Source organism: Dermochelys coriacea, chromosome 7, assembly GCF_009764565.3.
Source record: "Dermochelys coriacea isolate rDerCor1 chromosome 7, rDerCor1.pri.v4, whole genome shotgun sequence".
Classification (NCBI taxonomy): Eukaryota; Metazoa; Chordata; order Testudines; family Dermochelyidae; genus Dermochelys; species Dermochelys coriacea.
Window position 1 is genome coordinate 115,733,621 of NC_050074.1, and position 20,046 is coordinate 115,753,666.

General features: G+C 42.6%; 1 protein-coding gene across 47 annotated transcripts in view; it reads right to left on the reverse strand.

Moving 5' to 3' along the window:
- TCF7L2 (transcription factor 7 like 2) overlaps positions 1 to 20,046 on the reverse strand; it is a 206,020-nt gene that overhangs the window by 127,540 nt on the left and 58,434 nt on the right. For 43 of the 47 annotated variants that reach the window (XM_038409223.2, XM_043518340.1, XM_043518316.1 and 40 more), the window contains exon 4: positions 1,653 to 1,754. The exons of the other annotated variants lie outside the window; for them this stretch is intronic. In XM_038409223.2, the coding sequence (XP_038265151.1) occupies positions 1,653 to 1,754 (102 nt within the window). The remainder of the gene's footprint in view (positions 1 to 1,652; positions 1,755 to 20,046) is intronic. 47 annotated transcript variants of the gene reach the window in all.

A 20,046-nucleotide genomic window follows, 5' to 3' on the forward strand; every position in this document is an offset into this window, starting at 1 on the left:
GTCACAGCGAAATTTAAAATGAAAGACTAGCGATGTGCATGTTGCCCTGTAGTTTGCTTTGCTGTGGCAAAGGACGACAAGCAGCCAGCCAGCAGAGGGCACGTGAGTTATCAAACCCAGTTCCCAGAGGAATGTTTTCATCTCCGATGACCTCATTGATGATGGACTGATAAACAACTAAATAAAAGGCAGATTCTTGTTGGCTTATTCACCATTAGAAAATAGGTGATAGGCTGGCGCGAGGGAGGGGCGAAGAAGGCTAGGAATTTTGTTTGTAGACCAGATAAAAGAGGTAGCAAGGTAAACGTCTTTCTTTGAGCTGGTAGTACAGCAATAGCACAAACAACAGGAAGGAAAAATAAAATCTTTTAAAAAGTGAACAACCCAGAATTTGGCATTGGCCATTTAAATATCAGCACAGTCTATATTTCGCTCTGCCTTATTCAGGTCGCTTTTTAAAACTATTAATTCAAAGAGAGTTACTAAAACATTTTATCACAACTATTTAAGATGCTCATAACAAAAGGTCTGGGACTTTTCAGGTTTAAGAGACACAAATATTTTTTTAAAAAGACATTTCGAAGTTATTTTCATTTTTTAAAAAAAGTAAATTAGTATCTTTCAAGTGTCTGATGTGATCTCTCAACTATATCAGCTTTAGATCCTATATCAAAAATACATGAGCAGTTTCTTTTTTGCATAATTTCACCTACGTATCCATTAATTATAAAAAAAATAAAGTCAAAAACATGAGATCTGATGATAAAATATATTGAAAGAAATATTCTAACAAGCTGTGAGCCATCTTCTCAAGAGGTTAATTTATCAGCTCAACATTCAGAACTGATGGGCTCATTAGCTAAAAATTTCATACAAACCAGATATAGGTGAATGTGAAAGAGTTTGGGCAGTCATAGTTGCATAGTGCAGTATACAAATAACGATTTGTTTCTTTTAGACATTATTTAAACACATACTCACATGCAGCTTTAAACACTGTAACATTACCATCACTTTTACTGTATGGGAAGAAATTTGACTCCAATAGCAGAATTCAACAATGGAACTGGATTTTTCTTGAGATGAATTGTAAACATACCATTTGCTGACATTCAGTGTTTATACTAAGTGAAAATGCACCAGAAACCAAAAGGTTTTTTGTTGTTGTTCATTTTAAAATATTTTTAGCTTGATCCTAACAAGCCTTTATTCGGGTAAGGCTCTGCCTGACTAACTCCCACACAAGATTTGTCTGAGTAAGGATTACAGATCAGGCCCAGGATTCACAATGCTTCTGGTAGATGGTTTATTTTTTTTAATATTCTCCCAAATCCAGTGTTCATTTCAACAGCTGGAAAGTTAGAACTGTAAATCAACCGTACTGGACTTATATAAAATCAAAATAGTTTTGGAGAATGTAAATTTCAGGGGCACTTAGCTTCTTCACTTTTCCAAAAAGCAAGAGCTTATACGCCATGGATAATATTTTGAAGTGCTGCCCAGCAACAGAAAACTCATTCCCCACCCTTTACCCTGGGTTTGGCTTGCCCTTTTCTGTGTGTTGAGTAAAAGAAAAAGGATGACAAGCAAATGCTGTTAATGTCAAATGTCTTTTTTTCAACCAAGGAAGAATGTCTTCTGAGTTTACTTACAACAATGTGTGCTGGAGATGGAGACCTAGCATCCTTGAGGGCTTGTCTACTCTGAAGGCTCCCTGCCTGAACATCAAGCAGTGGCCATTTCATCTGGAGATACTGGATGGGAGGAAACAAAAATGGGAAAAGAAAAATGAGTTCACAAAAGAAAGACAAAATAAAACAACAAATCCTAGCTAACATGGGCAAAAAGATATAACTTAAAACATATGCAAGGAACTGAAATGAAAAACAAAGAGACAGCAGGTACCTTTGTATGGTTATGTGAAACAAAACTGGCCCAGAACACTAAAATTTTCATTAGTTTCATTTCATACATCAGCATTTTCAAAAAGCAGAATAAGGAAATAAAGCAAATTGAAAAGACAATGTTATCTTGAATGAGTTTATTAACAAATCAGATCTGGAAGAAGAAAAAACACAGACTGAAATAAAACAGCTGAGAAACTAAGAGGGGCAGGGGGAAGGGAAGGAGGGTGGACAGTCAAGTCTTTTAAAAAAAAAACCCAAAATAAACACAACTCCTGACTCCCAGCATATTATCATCTCACAATAAGAATTTATTCAGCAAATGCCAATAATAGTAATAATCAACTTCTTCTTTGTGTCTTCAAAACCCCATACAAACCTCACCGTGCAGTTCAACTCTGAAAGGCAACTCTGTATTGACCACTATGAGGTGCCATGTTTATTTTCTCTCAGTGGCTTCCAGATCAAATATTCTCAGTTTACAAGTTTATTTTGTGCTACCTTTGCAAACTCAACCGGGGGTCTGTAAGTCAAAATGGATTATTTCCTTCTTGGGCATCTAACAACCCAATTCTTGATGGGGGCCCCATCCTGAAAGAAAGCTTTTCTGAACCCCCTCTTCTGGCCTTCAAACAACCCCTCAACTCAAAGCAAGCACCACACCAACTCAAAGCGGCACCAGACCCTGCCAAAACAACCGATGCAAACATCTGTACACATATTTCCACTGCTGCAATGATCCACACCCTCCATAACACACCTTTCAAAATCCTTGATTCCTACACATTCCTATCACAACATCTGGTGTACATCATCCAGTGCAGTGAATGCCCCAATAGCAACTAAGTGGTTGAAACCATACAATCACGAAGCTCTCGACTGAACTCACACAGGAAAATGATAAAAGACAAAAACACCACATCTCCTGTGAGTGAAGACTTTTCACAAATTGATCACTCTACATCTGACCTATCAATCCTCATCCTCATTGGAAACCTGCACAACACTTTTAAAAGGCGAGCCTGGGAGCTCAAATTCATAACTTTGCTAGACACTAAAAATCATAGTTTTAATAAAGATACTGGATTGATGGCTTATTACATCCATTGTAACCCACTAACTCCACTTTTCTGTCCTATGATTTACAGTGTTGTTAACGGGCCATTTCACCTTGAATGGTCCCTTAGTATATGTGCTAACTACTTATGCTGAATTATCTGTTCGATCTTGTATTTAGCTGTGACACTCTGAGCATCTTTCCCAGAGATGAAGAGCAGCTCTGTACAGCTCAAAAGCTTGTCTCTCTCACCAACAGATGTTGGTCCAATAAAAGATATTATCTCACCCACCTTGTCTCTCTAATAGCCTTCCATGACACCTCTGCAACATCACTTCCTTCAGTGGGTTTGCATAGGTGTAACTGATTGGCACTATAAGTGAAACTTAAACAATCTAGTTGATTATACACAAGAATAAATAAGTACAGCTCACTCGGTCCTCTGCCTTGATTCTGTGGATCACTGAAGTCAGCAGATAGGACTCTGAACATACAGAAGAGCAGATGAGCTCAGTAAGAATGTGCTGTTTTTACTTATTTCTTTTTCAGAATTGAACCACACTTCAAGAAGCAATGGAGTTTTGGCACTGACTTCACTGGGAGCAGATATGGACTTCAAGTTCTGCACTAGGACATGCATGTCTTCCCATTGAAGTCAGTAGAATCACTGACATGCACCTGAGTGAGAGCAGAAATTGGCCCCAAAAAAACTAGCAGAAGAAGTATACCCACAGTTCTCTGAGATATGCAGCCAGACAGACGGATCAGGCTGTGGAATAGTTTTCTCAAGGGACATGGTGAAAGCCACATTGCTTGGAGACGTTTAAAAACAAACAGAACAAAGTTCTGGAGGACATACTGTAGTGGGACTTTCCTGGACTGAACCCTCATTGATCTAACAGGTGACATCCATTCCTATTTCTGTGCTGCACCTGTTATATCCAGTGCCTGCATCTATTTCATTCCATGTATTTAGCAGGATACTAATGCCTTCATTTATGTGCACACAACATTTACTAGCGTGAAAGACCTGGTAGGTGCAAGGCTGTATGCACTGCAGTGACGGTCAACAAGAGATGCACTATCATTTCCCATCATTTCAGCTATGTCTAGGCTGCAGTACAAGACCTGGCCCGAGTCAGCTGACTTAGGCTCGTGGGACTCGGGATGCAGGGCTAAAAATAGCAGCGTAGATGTTCAGGTTCAGGCTGGAGCCCAGGCTCTGAGACCCTGTGAGCAGGTAGGGTCTCAAAGCCTGGGCTCCACCCCAAGAAACTCAAAGAGTCAGAGACTCAGTGCTGCAGGTATTTTTTATTCAGTGTAGATATACTTTTGGAGAGTCTCATATTTTCAAGCTTTGGAATTCAAAGAAATAAACATGTGGTTTGTGCCCCTTTGGGTTCTAAAAGTGCCAAGAAAAATTTGTTTTTATTAATCTTCACATTTGGGATTTCGGCAAATTGGAGTAGAATCTTCCAGAATTTCTTTTACAAAAAAAACCCAACACTAACAAAAACTAAAATTATTTTGAAGAAGCAATGTTGCCAACTCACAATTTTAAATCACAAGTTTCCCAGTGTTTGAAGTTTAAGCGAAGGCCCAGCTCTCGGAGACAAGTGATTACGAGAGAATCTCAGCTTTTATGATTGTTATTGTTATTTTAAGAGTAAGAATCTACCCATCCTGGTTTTGGACAAACGCTTTTGAAAATGTGCCCTGATTGTACCCTCGACCACGGGTTCTCAAACTGGGGGGTGGGGACTAATAGGGTGTCGCAAGGTTATAACATAGGGAGTCGCAAGCTGTCAGCCTCCACCTCAAACTCCGCTTTGCCTCCAACATTTATAATAGTGTTAAATATATAAACAAGTGTTTTTAATTTATATGGGGGGGTCGCACTCAGAGACTTGCTATGTGAAAGTACAATAGTTTGAGAACCACTGCCCTAGACTAGAGATTCAAAAAGCAGAAGGCAAACGAAAAGAACCTAAAATGTATCATTAGAATCTTAGGATTTTTTTTAAAGACTGATCTCATTGTTTTTTCGGGAGTTTGAGTCATGATTTTAAACATCTGAGTTTGGCAATACCGGATAAATCAATTACTAAGGCTTGAAAACTCTCAGGTACTGTACACACGGTGATTGTAACATCACCATATAAATGTGTCTATGAAAAAACAAGTACAAGGCACTAAAGATCTGTGTGTCCGTTCCTTCATAAGGGGTTACACTGAAGGTCACAAACCCACTCCACTAAAAGAAATAATGATACATGGATTGACAGACCACAACAAGTAATAACTCCCCAAAATTTTCAGCAGCATTTTTAAACATTTAGAGCTGGTGAAAGATGTTGTTTCATCACCCTAGAGTCTGAAGTTTGCTGGGTATCCACAGAACAGGCACAAGCACACGGTAAGTGCCCCCACAGCACACTCAATGTGCCTCAGATCTGACCTGGATGACCATCTGCAAGGCAGGGATTAGTTCTACCACTGCTAACACGCAGTAAAAGCAGTAAGTGCCAGCTATCCTGATGGTTTGGGGGAAATGGGCACTAGACCATTAGAAATTGGAGTGAGGAATTTTTCCTAACCCACCCGACAGCCATCAGATGGTCATGGGTGATTTAAAATATTGCTACAAGAGTGACAAAGCCACAAAGAAACTCAGTTTGTCAGCAGTTTTAGCAGATAAGTCAAGGACTGACCAGGCCTGGACACTGGAGTACCTTTTTGTCACTAGGCAGCACTCCCCCAGGGCACGTTCAGATGCCCTGAACATGCAGAGTGGGGAAGTTCGTATTAGACTCTTTCTACGCGCTAACTATTATGTGGCTAAACAAAAGGCTGTGGTCTCCAGTTATCAATTCAGAACCTTTTACTGGCACTAAATTCCCTCAGAAAGAAACTCCATGTGAAAGTAGGGTTCCTAAGTGTCCGGTTTTGGACAGAACCCTGGCAGCTCCGGTCAGCACCACTGACTGGGCCGTTAAAAGTCTGGTTGTCGGTGCTGTGAAGCTCAGGCAGGCTAGTCCCTACCTATCCTGGCTCTGCGATGCACCCCAGAAAGGGACAGCAGGCCCGGCTTCTAGGTTGGGGGGCCACGAGACTCCACGCGCTGCCCCCCCACCTCACCCCCAAGCACTGGGTCCGCACTCCCATTGGCTGGGAACTAGGCAGCGTCTGCAGGTGAGAACAGCACACGCAGAGCCACCTGCCATGCCTCCACCTAGGACCCAAACCTGATGTCCGCTTCCGGAACGCAGTGCGGTCCGCAGTGCCAGGACAGGCAGGAAGCCTGCCTTAGTCGGCCCCTTCCTACACCAGTGACCAGGAGCCGCCAAAAATAAGCCTGCATCCCAATAAGCCCAACCCTAAGACCCAACCTCCTACCCCAGCCTAGAGCTCCTCCCACATCTTGAATCCCTCTGCCACACACCCCAGTCTGTGGCCCCACCCCCACCCCAAATCCCTCATCCCCATAGCCCCAGACAGAGCCCTAACCCCCTGCATCCCAACCCCTGCCTCATCCCACAGCCCCCTCCCGCACCCTGAACCCCTCATCCCCAGCCTCACCCGAGAGCCCACACTCCCAGCCACAGCCCTCACCCCCTCCCACACTCCAACCCTCTGCCCAGAGTCCTCTTCTGCACCCTGAACCCCTCATTTCTGGCCACACCCCAGTTAGAGTCCTCACTCCCTCCTGCACCCCAACCCCCTGCTCCAGGCCAGTGCAAGTCAGTGAGGGTGGGGAAGAGCAAGCAACCGAAGGAGGGGGAATGTAGTGAGCGAGAGGCAGGGCCGAAGGGAAGGGAAGGGAAGAGGGCATAGCCTCAGGGAAGGAGCCGTGCTAGGGTGTTCGGTTTTCTTGGATTAGAAAATTGGCAACCCTATGTGAAAAGTTCAATTTTTCCTGCTCCATCTTCAGTCTCTAGAAGAGGGTCAGTAATTTCACAGTGATTGCTACAATGTCCAGGTAGAACAAGCTAAGTGAAAGAACGAGCCAAGGAGGAATTTACAACTGCTTTGCTCTTATATATTTAAATCCCAGTAAAACCCTTCTACAAGCCACCCCAACAAAGAAGATGCCAAGAAATCTCATGTTACAAAGTCTAGGAGATAGCCAAACCTGCCTCTTTTCCTGGACACAGTTGGATGTGAATTCAAGTGGAGTCCAAAACGAAAATTCCAAACTTAAGGGTCTCACACGTGCAGCTTCCATTAAAACCAGTGGGAGTTACATGCATATCAAAGGGGAAAATAAACAGACCTCATAGACACCAGTGGTGTGCAGTGGTCAATAAAGTAACTTCCATCAGCTCTAGCCAGTGGCAAGCCTCCAGTTTTACATTCCAACCCCATCAAGGGCAAGATGTTCTGTCCCTAGGATAAACACAAAGGGCCTCAGCAAGTCACTGTGTCAAGCTAACTAACTGACAGTTTCAATGTCGGGATGCTTGCAAAAGTGTAATTGGCTGGCTTTAAAACGCCAGCCCCGTTGATAAAGTATGAAATATTAGTTTTGTTTAAGGTGACAAGCCTGGCTCGAGGACTCCACATCCAAGAACTGCCATGCCTATAATACGACATTAATGCAGTGGCTTATAATTCTTACTTTGCATAAAAGCTTCATTGTGTGCCATAGCCAATCTCCACAGGCTACCTGAGCCACAGCTTTTTACGAGTCTACAATACACATAATTTTCAATTATGTTAGGGCAGAACAGAATCACTGCCTATATAATATTACTGGTTGGAGGAAATGAGAGTCAGCCCTACTGCCGAGAGAGCTAACTGAATCCAGATGGTTGTGGGAGGGGATGGGGGGAGCACAAGCAGTCCTATGGAGTTACGTAGCAGCAACCACCCCTCAGCCAACTCTCTCTTTCACAATGGAACGAGATGCCAAGTAATTGCCATGGCCCCCACCGCCCGAGCACAATACTTTAGGTATTAAGTTGGAAACTGTAGAAGGGAGGATTCTTTTGGCAGAGGAAGAGTTACAACGCAGCTCTTACATGCAAACTTTTGGGGGAAGGGGGGAAGAGACTGATTGCTTTCACAGGTTTACTACCGCTGCATGTGCAGTTATTCTTATTAAAAGAAGAAAATTAGACCCTATTACAGCCAGGAGGTAAATCCTTTCCTTCCTTGAGCAACTAAATAGCAGGAAATCCTTTTCTTTCGGCCCTAAATGCAGATTTGAGTCAGGCAGTTCCTCTAATTTGCAAGGGGACTACAAAAATTCAAGCCTGACTTTCCCAGGATTCTGACAGTGGGTTTACATTCCTAGGAGGGGGGCAAAGAGGAGGGAAATTCTCACCATCAGTAGTCCAGAGTTAACACTCTCGCCTTCCCTGTATGACACTAGACACACAATACACATTCCCCTCCTGCTTGTCTGCCTCAGTGTGGAAATTATGAATTGCCTATAAAAACACTCAACTTTTCAGCCAATTAACTCAAACAAACCTGTGCAAATTATTTCCAAGCAAATGTTGAAACAGGCTCCCTTGCCACCTTCTTAGATTTTTCAAAACACGCAATCCTGGCATAAGTATGTTACTCTCCGTTTAATAATATGATCTAATTGTGGATCATTAGTGTGTATTTTTTAAACAACATTTTAAGCAAGAGAACTTATGCAAAATAATGGTTATGCTGCAGGCCTCTGCACAAAGATTAAAATACATGAGGCTAGCATACTTGAGAGAAACCAAACCTGTTAAATTGTTAGCACAAGGGGAAAGGCAAATATCTCAAACAACCCAGATTTCTTTTTGTAAAAAGGGTGCAAAAAAGAAAAATCTTGAGTCTTATAGAAGCAAGATTTTACAAGTCACCTTGCTACTTCAGCTGTCATTCTGAAGGTCTGATATACCATGGAACCCAACAAAAGCCACCTGCCTAGGGTCTCCAGTGGCAGTATTAACAACCTGCTAAATGGGACTGCTCTTCCAAGACTTTGTTTTGAAAAATAAAATGCTATCTGGTTACTATACATCCAAGTTTCCCCAGACATGACCTCTTTTTTGGTCATCCAATCTCTGTCCAGGCAGATTTTGAAATTTGAACAAACGTCTGTGATTTTGAGCTGGGCGGCTGGAGAGCAGTGGCTGCTGGCTGGCCACCCATCTCTGAAGGCAGCACTACCACCAGCAGCAGAGCAGAAGTAAGGGTGGCATGGTATGGTATTGTCACCCTTACTTCTGCGCAGCTGCTGGTAGCAACGCTGCCTTCAGAGCTGGGCAGCCGAAGAGGTGTATCTCTTCCCCCCCTCCCCAGAGCCATCCCTAGAGTATGGCAAATCTGGGCGACAGCCCCAGGCACCATGCTTTGGGGAACCCCACATTTTGTAAGGGGGGAGGGAGGAGGAGAAGCCTCCCTCCTAATCTCCCCCACACACACACAGTGCCTCCTGCCTACCGGCGGGCCGCACCAATCAGCATCTCCCCCTCCCTCCCAGCATCTACCGCCGATCAGCTGTTTCATGGCATCTGGAGGCACAGATGGGGAGGGGAGAGGAGAGAGGGCGCAGCGCGCTGGGGGGGGAGGGGGCAGAAGTGGGTGGTGAAGAGGTGGGGCGGGAGTAGAGCACCCCCTGGCAGATAGAAACTCTGTGCCTATGTCCCGGGCCCTGCACTCCCCAGGGGTGGCAGTGGCCCTGCCCCCCATCCCCAGCTTCCCTTCCCCCCAGCAATGTCCTCTTTTGGGAAATAGGGTATCTATTGGTAACTGTCTTCTAACAGCCCTCACCCCCAATATTTAAACTTAGGAATGTTCATTAGAAACCATTACTCAAAGCACCCATCCGACACTGTGATAATATGTTTTTCTGCAGCAGTACAGTTCCACTGGAGAAAGCTAGAGTGCAGAGTACACATGTGTTTTTATCACACATCTGCAGTACTGTTTCCACCACTCATAGGCACTAGAGTGGATCTGCCCCAGAGCAAAAAAAAAAAAAAAATCTACTATGTGAGGAAAACCAAGAAGAAATAAGACAACAAAGAAAGCCAAAGAGCTCAGCCAGATAATTGCTGCATTATGTGGAAATGCACTCAGATGCCAAAAAGAGATAGGTACTTTACACACAAGAAGTAAAGTTTGCAGCCAATTCCTGCCCCCATTTAAGTCAGTAGCAAAATTCCCTTCAGTTTCTGCTCCAATAGTTAATCAATTCTTCTTCTTCTGGCTCTCTCTCCACCCAGGCACCAATAAGACAATTTTTAATCTATTACAAAATAGATTGATGGGGGAATCAATGGAAAGTTTTAGGTTTCCCAAAAAATGCCCCTCCACTCACAATATTATGACAAATCATTTTTACCAAACAATACACAATTTACTGTAAAATTCATAGGATATCTAGTAAACAATAATAATTGATCATAAAGAGCCTGATCCTGCTTCCCAAAGGCCCTCTTCTTTCCACACCAAAAATTCCCACTGCAGTCAAGGGATGAAGGATTGAGTCCCAAATGCAAAAATACGTTTTGCTGTCCTCCACATCTCTCTTCTCTAGTTAGGAACCTTTTACTAACTACCATACCCATTTTAAAATACAATAATTTTAAAGTAATAATGATACTAGAGTAATAATCCCATAGTAATAAATAGCCTACAATAAGTTTTACAATAGAACCAGGAATAAAATAAAGTGTTATAAAAACCTCCTTTATAAAGCAAGTATATCAGAGAGAGAGAAGGTACTAAGATAAACAAGGCACTGCAATATTCAATGACGATGTAAATTCAAGGCTAATTCAACATACAAAAAGGTGTTCAGATAATATAATGATATTGCTGAACTGACAAATAATGCATGCTCACGTATACACACCACGCAAAAATTTCTGTCCTTAATTCCCAAATAGTCATTTGTAGTGGTAGTAGAGCAGTGCAACATAGGACAGATACTGAAGCTACACCTAAACAAAAACACCTGTGGGTCTGAATTTCCCTGCTCTTTTCAGTTTAAGTTACCCCTCCTCCTTTTGCCTTTCCAATACTAGAAGAAGGGGACCTAAAGTTGCCCGTTTCAGTATTTCTTGCCAGTGCAAATTCCACTGAAATGATAATACAGCTCATCCAGGGTCCATTGCAACTCGGAACATGAAAACTTACCCATTCAATAGCTCAGTCTGGTCTGAAACAGAGATGCCTGAAAACAGGATTAAATAATAACTGGGCACAATGCAGCAAGTACTTATCAAAGGATCTCACTCAAAACCTCCAATAATCTTGTGAGACAAGTAAATATTGTTCCCATTTTAGAGTGAAATAAGCCAGACGAAACTGCCCTGATTTCCAGAGGAGCCTAGTCCTGGCAGCACCTACTGGGGTCAACCCCACCTCCGAAAGTCAGACTTGAGCAAAAGTGACCTGAGCAAAGTCACAGAGCCAGTGTCAGAGATGGGAATAAAACCCGACTCCCTTTCTCCTGCCATAACCACTAGACGGCACCACCTCCCCGCTGCTGTTCAGTCTGCTATTATCAGTGCTTTGTATGTGGCTTTTCTTACACACATCTGTGAAAAAGCACACTCCAGCTTGGTATCACTGCATCTTATTGATTCCCATGATATCTAGTCACAGGCAAACTCACACTGCAATGCATACGGCAGAAACAGTCTGAAAAAACTCTGCGCTTCTATAGCAAAGTAGCCTAGTTTTAAATGCTAATAACAATCCTAAAGAGATCCTGGGATACATAAACAGGGGAATCCTGAGCAAGAGTAGGGAGGTCATTTTATCTCTGTATTTGGCACTGGTGTGACCACTGCTGAAATATTGTGTCCAGTTCTGGAGTCCATATTCAAGAAGGATATTGATAAATTGGAGAGGGTTCAGAGAAGAGCCATGAGAATGATTAAAGGCTTAGAAAACATGTCTGATAGTGATAGACTCACGGAGCTCAGTGTGTAACTACCTACATGGGGCTTCTCAAATCTGGCAGAGAAATGTATAACATGAATGGCTGGAAGCTAAATCTAGACAACTTCAGACTGAAAATGAGCTACATATTTTGAGTAATGAGGGTAATCAATCACTGGAACAATTTACCAAGGGTTATGATGGATACTCCATCCCTGAATATTTTTTTTAAATCGATATTGGATTTAAAAAAAAAAAGAGAGAGATATGCTTTAGTCTAGTAAGAACCGTTATGGGGAAGTTCTATGGCCTATGTTATACAGGAGATCAGACATGGTGACCAGAATGGTTCTTTCTGGCCTTGGAATCTATAAACCTAAAGAATTAGCTCATACAGAAATCAGAATGAAAGGTGTTGTTATAAAGCAGTGGTTTTGCACCTGAGAGTCCACAGACTATGACGGGGGGGTCTGTGAAAGGTTGTCATTACCAAAGAAGAGTGGTTTTCAATGCGTGGTCCGCGGACCCCTGGAGGACCACAGACTATGTCTAAGATTTCCAAAGGGGCCGTACCTCCATTCGAAATTTTTTAGCAAATGAAGAAAGGTTGAAAACCACTATTATAAAGCAATGATTGATATTATTGAAATAAAACACCCATGAACAAAATTAACCATTTAAAAATATCACGTGAATGTAATGCTTGGGGAAGGTGCTGAATCAACAACCATGGAGACAGAATATGTCCACAGAACAGATACTTCATGGGCAGCACTTGTGAAGGGGTAGGATCTTGCACAAACTGCCACAGTGTCTTAACCCTGACCCAGGGAGTCACCTCTCTGGCCTTGTCTACAGTGTCAAGAACTAGACCTGTAACTCAGAGGTGCAGCTCCAACAATGGTAACACTGGTAGTAACGCTAGTGTGGAAAGGACTCAAATGCTTACTCTCCTGTCTAGTGTAGAGCTCCAATAAACATTTGTGCCAGTGAAGTTACATCATGGAGAGGAGGAGGGGGGCACAGTAGGTGAGCAGATTACAGGACCAATTTTTGCTAGTGTACAAAAGGTCTTGGGTGAATGGGTAATTCAAAGTGCCCAATCACTGTCTGCAGAGAGCGACAAGGCTGTCATTTAGCAAGGTGGAATTTCTGATGTAAATACTTGGCCTCCAGAAACGAGAGTGAAACCAACCAGACACTGCAAGAACTAATTTAATAGAAAAATCATAAAAGGAATAACATTCATGTGATGTGGAAGTACAGTAACAGTTTCTGCAGTTCATTCAACATCTCAGAGCAACTCTAGAGAGCAGTTCAATTCTACATATATTCCCAATGCTGTGAAATAGTCAGTCAGTCTGTCTGTCCACAGATGTTTTCAAAGCACCTTATTATCAAAGAATCTAGGCACTGCGGAACGATTGGATTATGAAGATTTGTACAGTCTCTCTTTTGCTTAGCAAGCAAGCGGGGCTTGATTTGTAGGTGGATCTTGGGAGAGTGCCACTAATTTTATTTCTTGTATGTAGTGTATTGTAGCCATGTTGGTCCCAGTATTTTAGAGACACAAGGTAGGTGTGGCAATATCTTTTACTGGACCAACTTCTGCTGGTGAGAGAGACAAGCTTTCAAGCCACCCAGAGAGCTCGTCTCTCTCACCAACAGAAGCTGGTCCAATAAAAGATATTAACTCACCAACTTTGTTCCACTAATTTTATTTTTAATTTGAAACCTGCCACAGGTCATGTTGTAGAACAAAGAAGTGCATTTTGGATATCAGTGACTTACTGAGCTATAAAATAATCATGAAGGACAGAAGAAATTCAGTGACTGTAAAACATCAAGCTTTTTATTTATTTTAAAGCAAAAAAAAATGTAGTCATGTACATATTATTTTAGAAGAATTTTTCTGCACCATGATGTGTTCCAAAGAAGCATGGAGTGTTCATTACAGAAAGAACAGAGTGGAAGGGGTGAAATTTCAGCACATTCCCCCTATTTGTAGATAGGGATGTTCTGAATGAGCAAAACAATCAACATGTGATTTAGTGAACAATGTAATGTACAGACCCAAAATTCATTTCTCTCTCTCTGGCAATCTCCCAAAAGAAAGAAATAAAAAAGCGACAGAGGTTTTGTTACTAATGTTTGCATGAACACCAAAAATTGGTTTTATGGTCCATAAAATCTACATTCCTTCCTCCCCATTTAAAAAAGGGTGCTGAAAGTTTTGAGGGAAGGTTAGTGGGACTGACCACGTCGATGATCTGAACTACCTTTGATGAAGGAAAAGCTCTGACCACATTATTAGAACTTTCAAACTATATGAAGGAGCTGATAGCTGTTTAAAAGTAGGTAGCCCAATTTCAGGCTTTGCAACCACCATTTTTAGAACTATGTTCAAATCCCTCTACTAGAAAGTCAATCCAATGTGGTTCTGCTTTAACTCTGTAGAACACTTCTGCCCCCTGGCACCACAGGGTGGACCATCCAAACACGCATTAGAAAAACTGCTTTTGATTTCTATTACTGAAGACATGGCAAGAGATCTTTGCAATGATCAGGATGCCCATGGAGGGCTTAGCTTGGCTGCAGGAGAGTTATTTCCCATGATGTTTATATACCAACACTAATCTTTGCCTACACCAGTTTATTCCTGACTAGAGTTTCCAGCCCTAATACCCCCACTTGGAACCATAACCAGAAATAGGCATTTGCCCAACCTACTCTCCCACGTGTTACTTATTTGTGGGGAAATCTTAGCTTTGCCTGCTCTGGTGGGGGAGAAGCAGAAGGGGTTGATCAATATAGGGAACTTCTTGCTTCAGGTTCACTTTGCAATGTGCTTCCAACCACGACATGTCATAACTTTAATCAGTATGGCCATGGTGCAACTCCTGAGCTCTATTCCTGGCTCTGCAAAGGACCCATTGTGTGACCTTATGCACTCACATACACCAACATCTTCCAAGGTGGTCGCTTGATTTTAGAAGCCTTTATTTTTGAGGGACCAGTTTGAACCCCTTGGTCTAATTTCTGAAATGCTAAGCACCCATAACTTTACCTGAAGGCAATGAGAGTAGTGACAGTATGACATCCAGGAAAAGGAACACTTCTTTATGTGGGTTTATACAATGCTCAAGCAAGAGGGCTTCAATCCTGATTGGGACTTTTGGAATTTGAGCCATAGTTTCATCTCAGTTTTGCTATCGGTAAACTAGGGGTTAATACTTACATACCACAGAGTGGTACTGTGCATCTTAATTCTTTGATTGCATTGAACTCTTGGGATCCTTCAATAAAGGTGCTATAGAAGAGGTTTTTTTGTTTGCATGTTATTGTAAATATCATGTATGGGAGTTTTTACTGAAAAAGTCTCATTTTCTCCTATTGTTGGGTAAGCGAAACTCACGATGACTTGTATCACTACCACAAAAATTCCTGTTGATGTAGCAATTCTGGGTGAACTGCCGGGAGCCACTCTGTAGTAAACCCAGCAAATTTCATACTGAATTTCCTGTCGCCTCCCTTGTGGTTTCTATATGTGATTGGGTCTTCACTGCGACAAGGGGTTACTTCAGAATATGTGGCTCCAAGGATTTCAGACTGTCATGAAAACCAAGAACTTGCAAAATTCTCTCCTTCCCCAGGGTCAGAAACTTGCCGTCTTCGCCAAAAGAAAAAAGTTTTAACACAGAAAATGTAATCGTAAGACTGCAAAAAACATCCCCAAGGTAATATTGAAACCAAAAACATTCTGATCTCACAGGAGAGGTTAGGAAGAGTATTGGGGGTGTTTTTTAAACATCACTGGAGAACTTTCCACTGCACTCCCATCCTTGTGCATATTCCTCATTGTAATGATTTAAGTCAAATTGATTCAAGTAGATTGTGTAGAAGTCTTAGAAAAATACAAAAAGGGTCAAGAGTCCCCTTGGTTAATTTTGCTGGTTGAGTAACAAACTTGTTGGGTGGGGGGAATTTTTTGTCAGAATGACCTTCTAGGAGAGGAGCTACTCCTCTGATTAAAACTCTTGCTGCATCAGCCAGAATCCTCCTGCCACTCAAGTATCATCTTGCTGTAACAAATTATTCCTAACCCTGGATTACAGCTCTTTCCAAATCCCTCCTAGAGAGCAGGGAAATAAACATTCCCTCCCAGGATTCAGTACCAGTTGTTTCCCCTATCAATAATCCTTCCCTCTATTTGCTCCTTCCACAGCATTAGCCCATGAGGCCAGCAAGACCACTCGCACCCATTTTCCTTTCAAACATAAGCTGAATGTCTCAATTGTCCATTAGAAAAGTAAAAGATGAAGGCTTTGCTTCCCCTGAAATCCTCACACAATGGTTAACTATCTCCACACACTTGTTATTTGACAGCAGACTACAAATGTCTAATCCAAATCACTCAGGGGAAGCCCATACCCTTCCCTCCCCCTCCACCACCATCACCACAAATTCCTTCATTATATACAGGCAAAAAAACCACACAAAAACCTATCACTCAAGGGAAGAATGAGGAACCTCAGAGAAAAAGAAAAGTATGAAGACAAAGCAGCAGATAAATCACAGTAGTTATGGAAGAAATAACCAACATTATCATTATCACCACATATGTCCAATGCCCTCATAAAAGGGATAATATATTTAGATAGAGGGAGAGATGCACCATTTGCAATTATGACAAAAGAAACAAATTATTTGAAAAAAAAAAGTGTCACCTCCCAACCCTCCTTCCCACTCCCTGCCCCACAACCCACCCAATATATTACTTTAAGTCTAATTCTTTGGTTTCCTCTTTGTGACTCCGAAACTTTTCTCCAGAAATACTGCAATACACTTTTCTGGAATTTAAATAAGGGATTTTTAAAAAATAATTTTTACAGATTATTCAAGTAGATTGTTTCTCAGCATGTTTTTCTACAAGGAGCAAGAAAGACATGTTTTTTTAAAAAAAAATAGGCATGGCCAGAAGTGAGCTATTCTCTATACAAAAGCACTGAATTCATGAACTTTCTGGAAAATTCTAATTAATCACGTTGCATGACTCAAAAAGGGTTGTTTCCAGGTAGCAGTAAATTATGCACCAAATTTAGATTTTTTTTAAAAAGGTTCATACATAATATTACATATAATAGAAATATTTAATGCAATTTTTGGGGTGGTTCAAGCACTCCTCTGCTGGGTTTGCAACCCAATGAGAGATTGTGCTAGTGCACAGAAACCCAAAAGTAAAACCAACTGGAAAAGGCTCAGTCAAAGGTTTGTAATCCCAACTGGTTAAAAGCAAAACAGCACAACTAGTGAAAAGTACTGATAATTTTTTTCAGTTTTAACTAAACACAAGTCAGAGAAAAACTACTTCTTTGAAACAATATTTAAAAACAAAACCACCCCCCACAACACCCCACTTCCTTTAGAAACAGAAGAGTTGATTTTCCTTTGCAGGTTGAAGGGCAACATGTGTTGTCCTACATTTCCCCCAAAGGAAGGAAAAAAAAACCAATCATCAAAAATGCTGACTGGGAATAGACCCTGTTTCAAGCAGTCAGGGTATCAGTTACCCTCCACAATAGCTCATGTCCTGTGGGGACTTTGCCTCATATGCCAAATTTTTGTGGTTCTGGAAGAGGTTTATTTTGGAAAGGTGAGGAACGCTTTTTCTCTAGCAAGCATGCTGAGAACACCCAACTCATTGCCCCTGGGGACGTAGACCATATTCTCCCCAAACATGCAGCATTCCTCCCTCCTCCCACCCTTGACATCTCAACCACTAAGCCACCCACCTCATCCAACCTCTCAAGATTTGCATTTTATTACACTAACACCATGAACCCGAAGGTTAAAAACAAAGGAGTTATCAGAGCAGCCTTGAGCCTGCAAAGTCTTTAAATAGCCTAAATGTGGCTCTCATTGCTATATTTAGTTCAGAGATTTAAACTAGTTGGCCCACAAGACAACTTTTTTATTTTTATTTAAGGGACAGTGGTTTTGGGTCACCAAGTACATGTGAAGCCTTATTATGTTTATTATCACACAAACACACACACATGGAAACATAATAGTCACATGATTTGAAAAACAACTTCAACTTAAAATAACCAGAAAGCATAAAGGGAAGAAAGGGATATTTGACCATACTGGTATCAAAGCTTTACGGAAATGAGTTAGCATATCAAGTTCATGCTGAGTTAAATGCAGAAGTTCCAATAATACAGATGCTACCTAGAGTACAGCCCTCTCATACAATTGGTAGACTCCTCATTTTGCAATGCAAGTTTTAACTAATATTTAGCAGCTGCAGTACTTTGTATTTTGGGAGTGGGGGGAAGAGAAGAGAGGCACTGAAAACAGTGCAGCCCATGATAGTACCTAAAAACCATGTATTCTGGAAGCAAGCGTTTGTAACAGTTAAAACAAGTACATAGAAATCAAGACATGGGTTCTATGCACAGCTCCACCACTGACTTTGTGAGCAATATACTAGTGCCTCAGTTTACCAATCCATAAAATGAGTTCAGCCAATCAGGGTGTTCTGAAGTTTAATTGTTTATAAAGCACGCAAAGATCCCCACAAGAACAGCACTCTACACTGCAAAGTATTAAGACTACTGTTTAAAAAAAAATGACAACATTGGATTATGCACCGGCATGGCCTTTCCTACAAAGAAAACTAAACTGTACAGTTCACATACAACACGGTGCATTTCTTTAAAATGGTTACATAATGCAGCACTTCATGCCACATTAAAAAGGAAAGCAAAAGCCTACACAATATAACAAAACTACACACGATGAAAGCGTTTAAATCTTCACATAACCCTTCCAAGAAAACTGCAATGAAACCAGTATTCTGCGACCACCCAAGAGAGAGATCCTGCAAAAGATCGCTCACCTAGAGATGCTTTTTAAGGAAAAGGTCATACCATATTGCACTGGAAACTGCATGGAGATTAAGGAGATTGCTTAAACCAGAGGGTTGCCCCAAGTGTTCAGGGCTGGTCTTGTTTTATTTACTTGGCCCAGTTCTGGCTAAGTTGATATTTCACCATAAAGAAGTTCTGTTCTAAGAGTGCTCTGAATGAGAGTATGTCTACACCGAGATTAAAAAAAAAAAAACCCCACAGCACAGAGTCTCAGAGCCCCGGTCAGCTGGCTCAGGCTCACAGGACTCAGGCTGCAGGGATCAAAATTTCAGTGTACATGTTTGGGCTCAGGTTGGAGCCCAGCCTGTCAGAGCTACCCTCCTCGCAGTGTCTCAGAGCCCAGACTCCAAACATCACGGGTGGGAAAACTTTTTGGCTCGATGGCCACATCTAGGTGGGGAAATTGAATGCAGGGCCATGAATGTAGAGCTGGGACAGGGGGTTGGGGTGCAGGAGGGAGGGCAGGGTGTGGGTGGGGTGCAATGGGCAGGAAGGGGCTCAGGGCAGGGCCTTGGAGTGCAGGACGGGCACGGGGCTCAAAGGAGGGGGTTGGGGTGCATCAGGGGTGCAGGAGGGGTTTGGGGTGCAGGCTCCGCGGTGGCAGCGGTTCACAGCAGGGCTAAGATAGGCTCCCTGCCTGCCCTGGCCCCACGCCGCTCCGCTCCCAGAAGCGGCCAGCACCACGTCCCTGTGGCCCCTGGGGGAGGGAGGGCAGAGGGCTGCTCTTGCCTGCAGGTACCTCCCCCAAAGCTCCCATTGACTGCGGTTCCCCATTCCCGGCCAATGGGAGCTGCGGGGGTCGGTGCTGGATATGGCCTGCAGGCCATAGTTTGTCCACCCCGATCTACACTGAAATTTTATAGCTCTCAGACCTGAGTCAGCTGACACAGGCATGCCATGGGTCTTTCATTGCAGTGTAGACTCTTAAAGTATGTCTACACTGCCATTAAAAACCCGCGGCTGGCCCACGTCAGCTGAAAGGGCTGTTTAATTGCAGTTGTACATGTTCAGGAAACCCAGGATCCTCCCACTGAAGGTCCTAGAGCCCGGACTGCAGGCCAAGTCTGAATGCCTACCCTGCAATTAAGCAGCCCCTTCGCCCAAGCCCTGCGAGCCTGGGTCAGGGGCCAATCACGGGGCTTTTAACTGCAGCATAGACATGCTCATTGTGTTCTTATGTCATGTTCCGATAGATCATGGGCTTCTTCCAGATTGATACATGGAACCAAGCCATGTCCGTGGCAGGTCTGGAAAAGAGTTTAAAATATATATC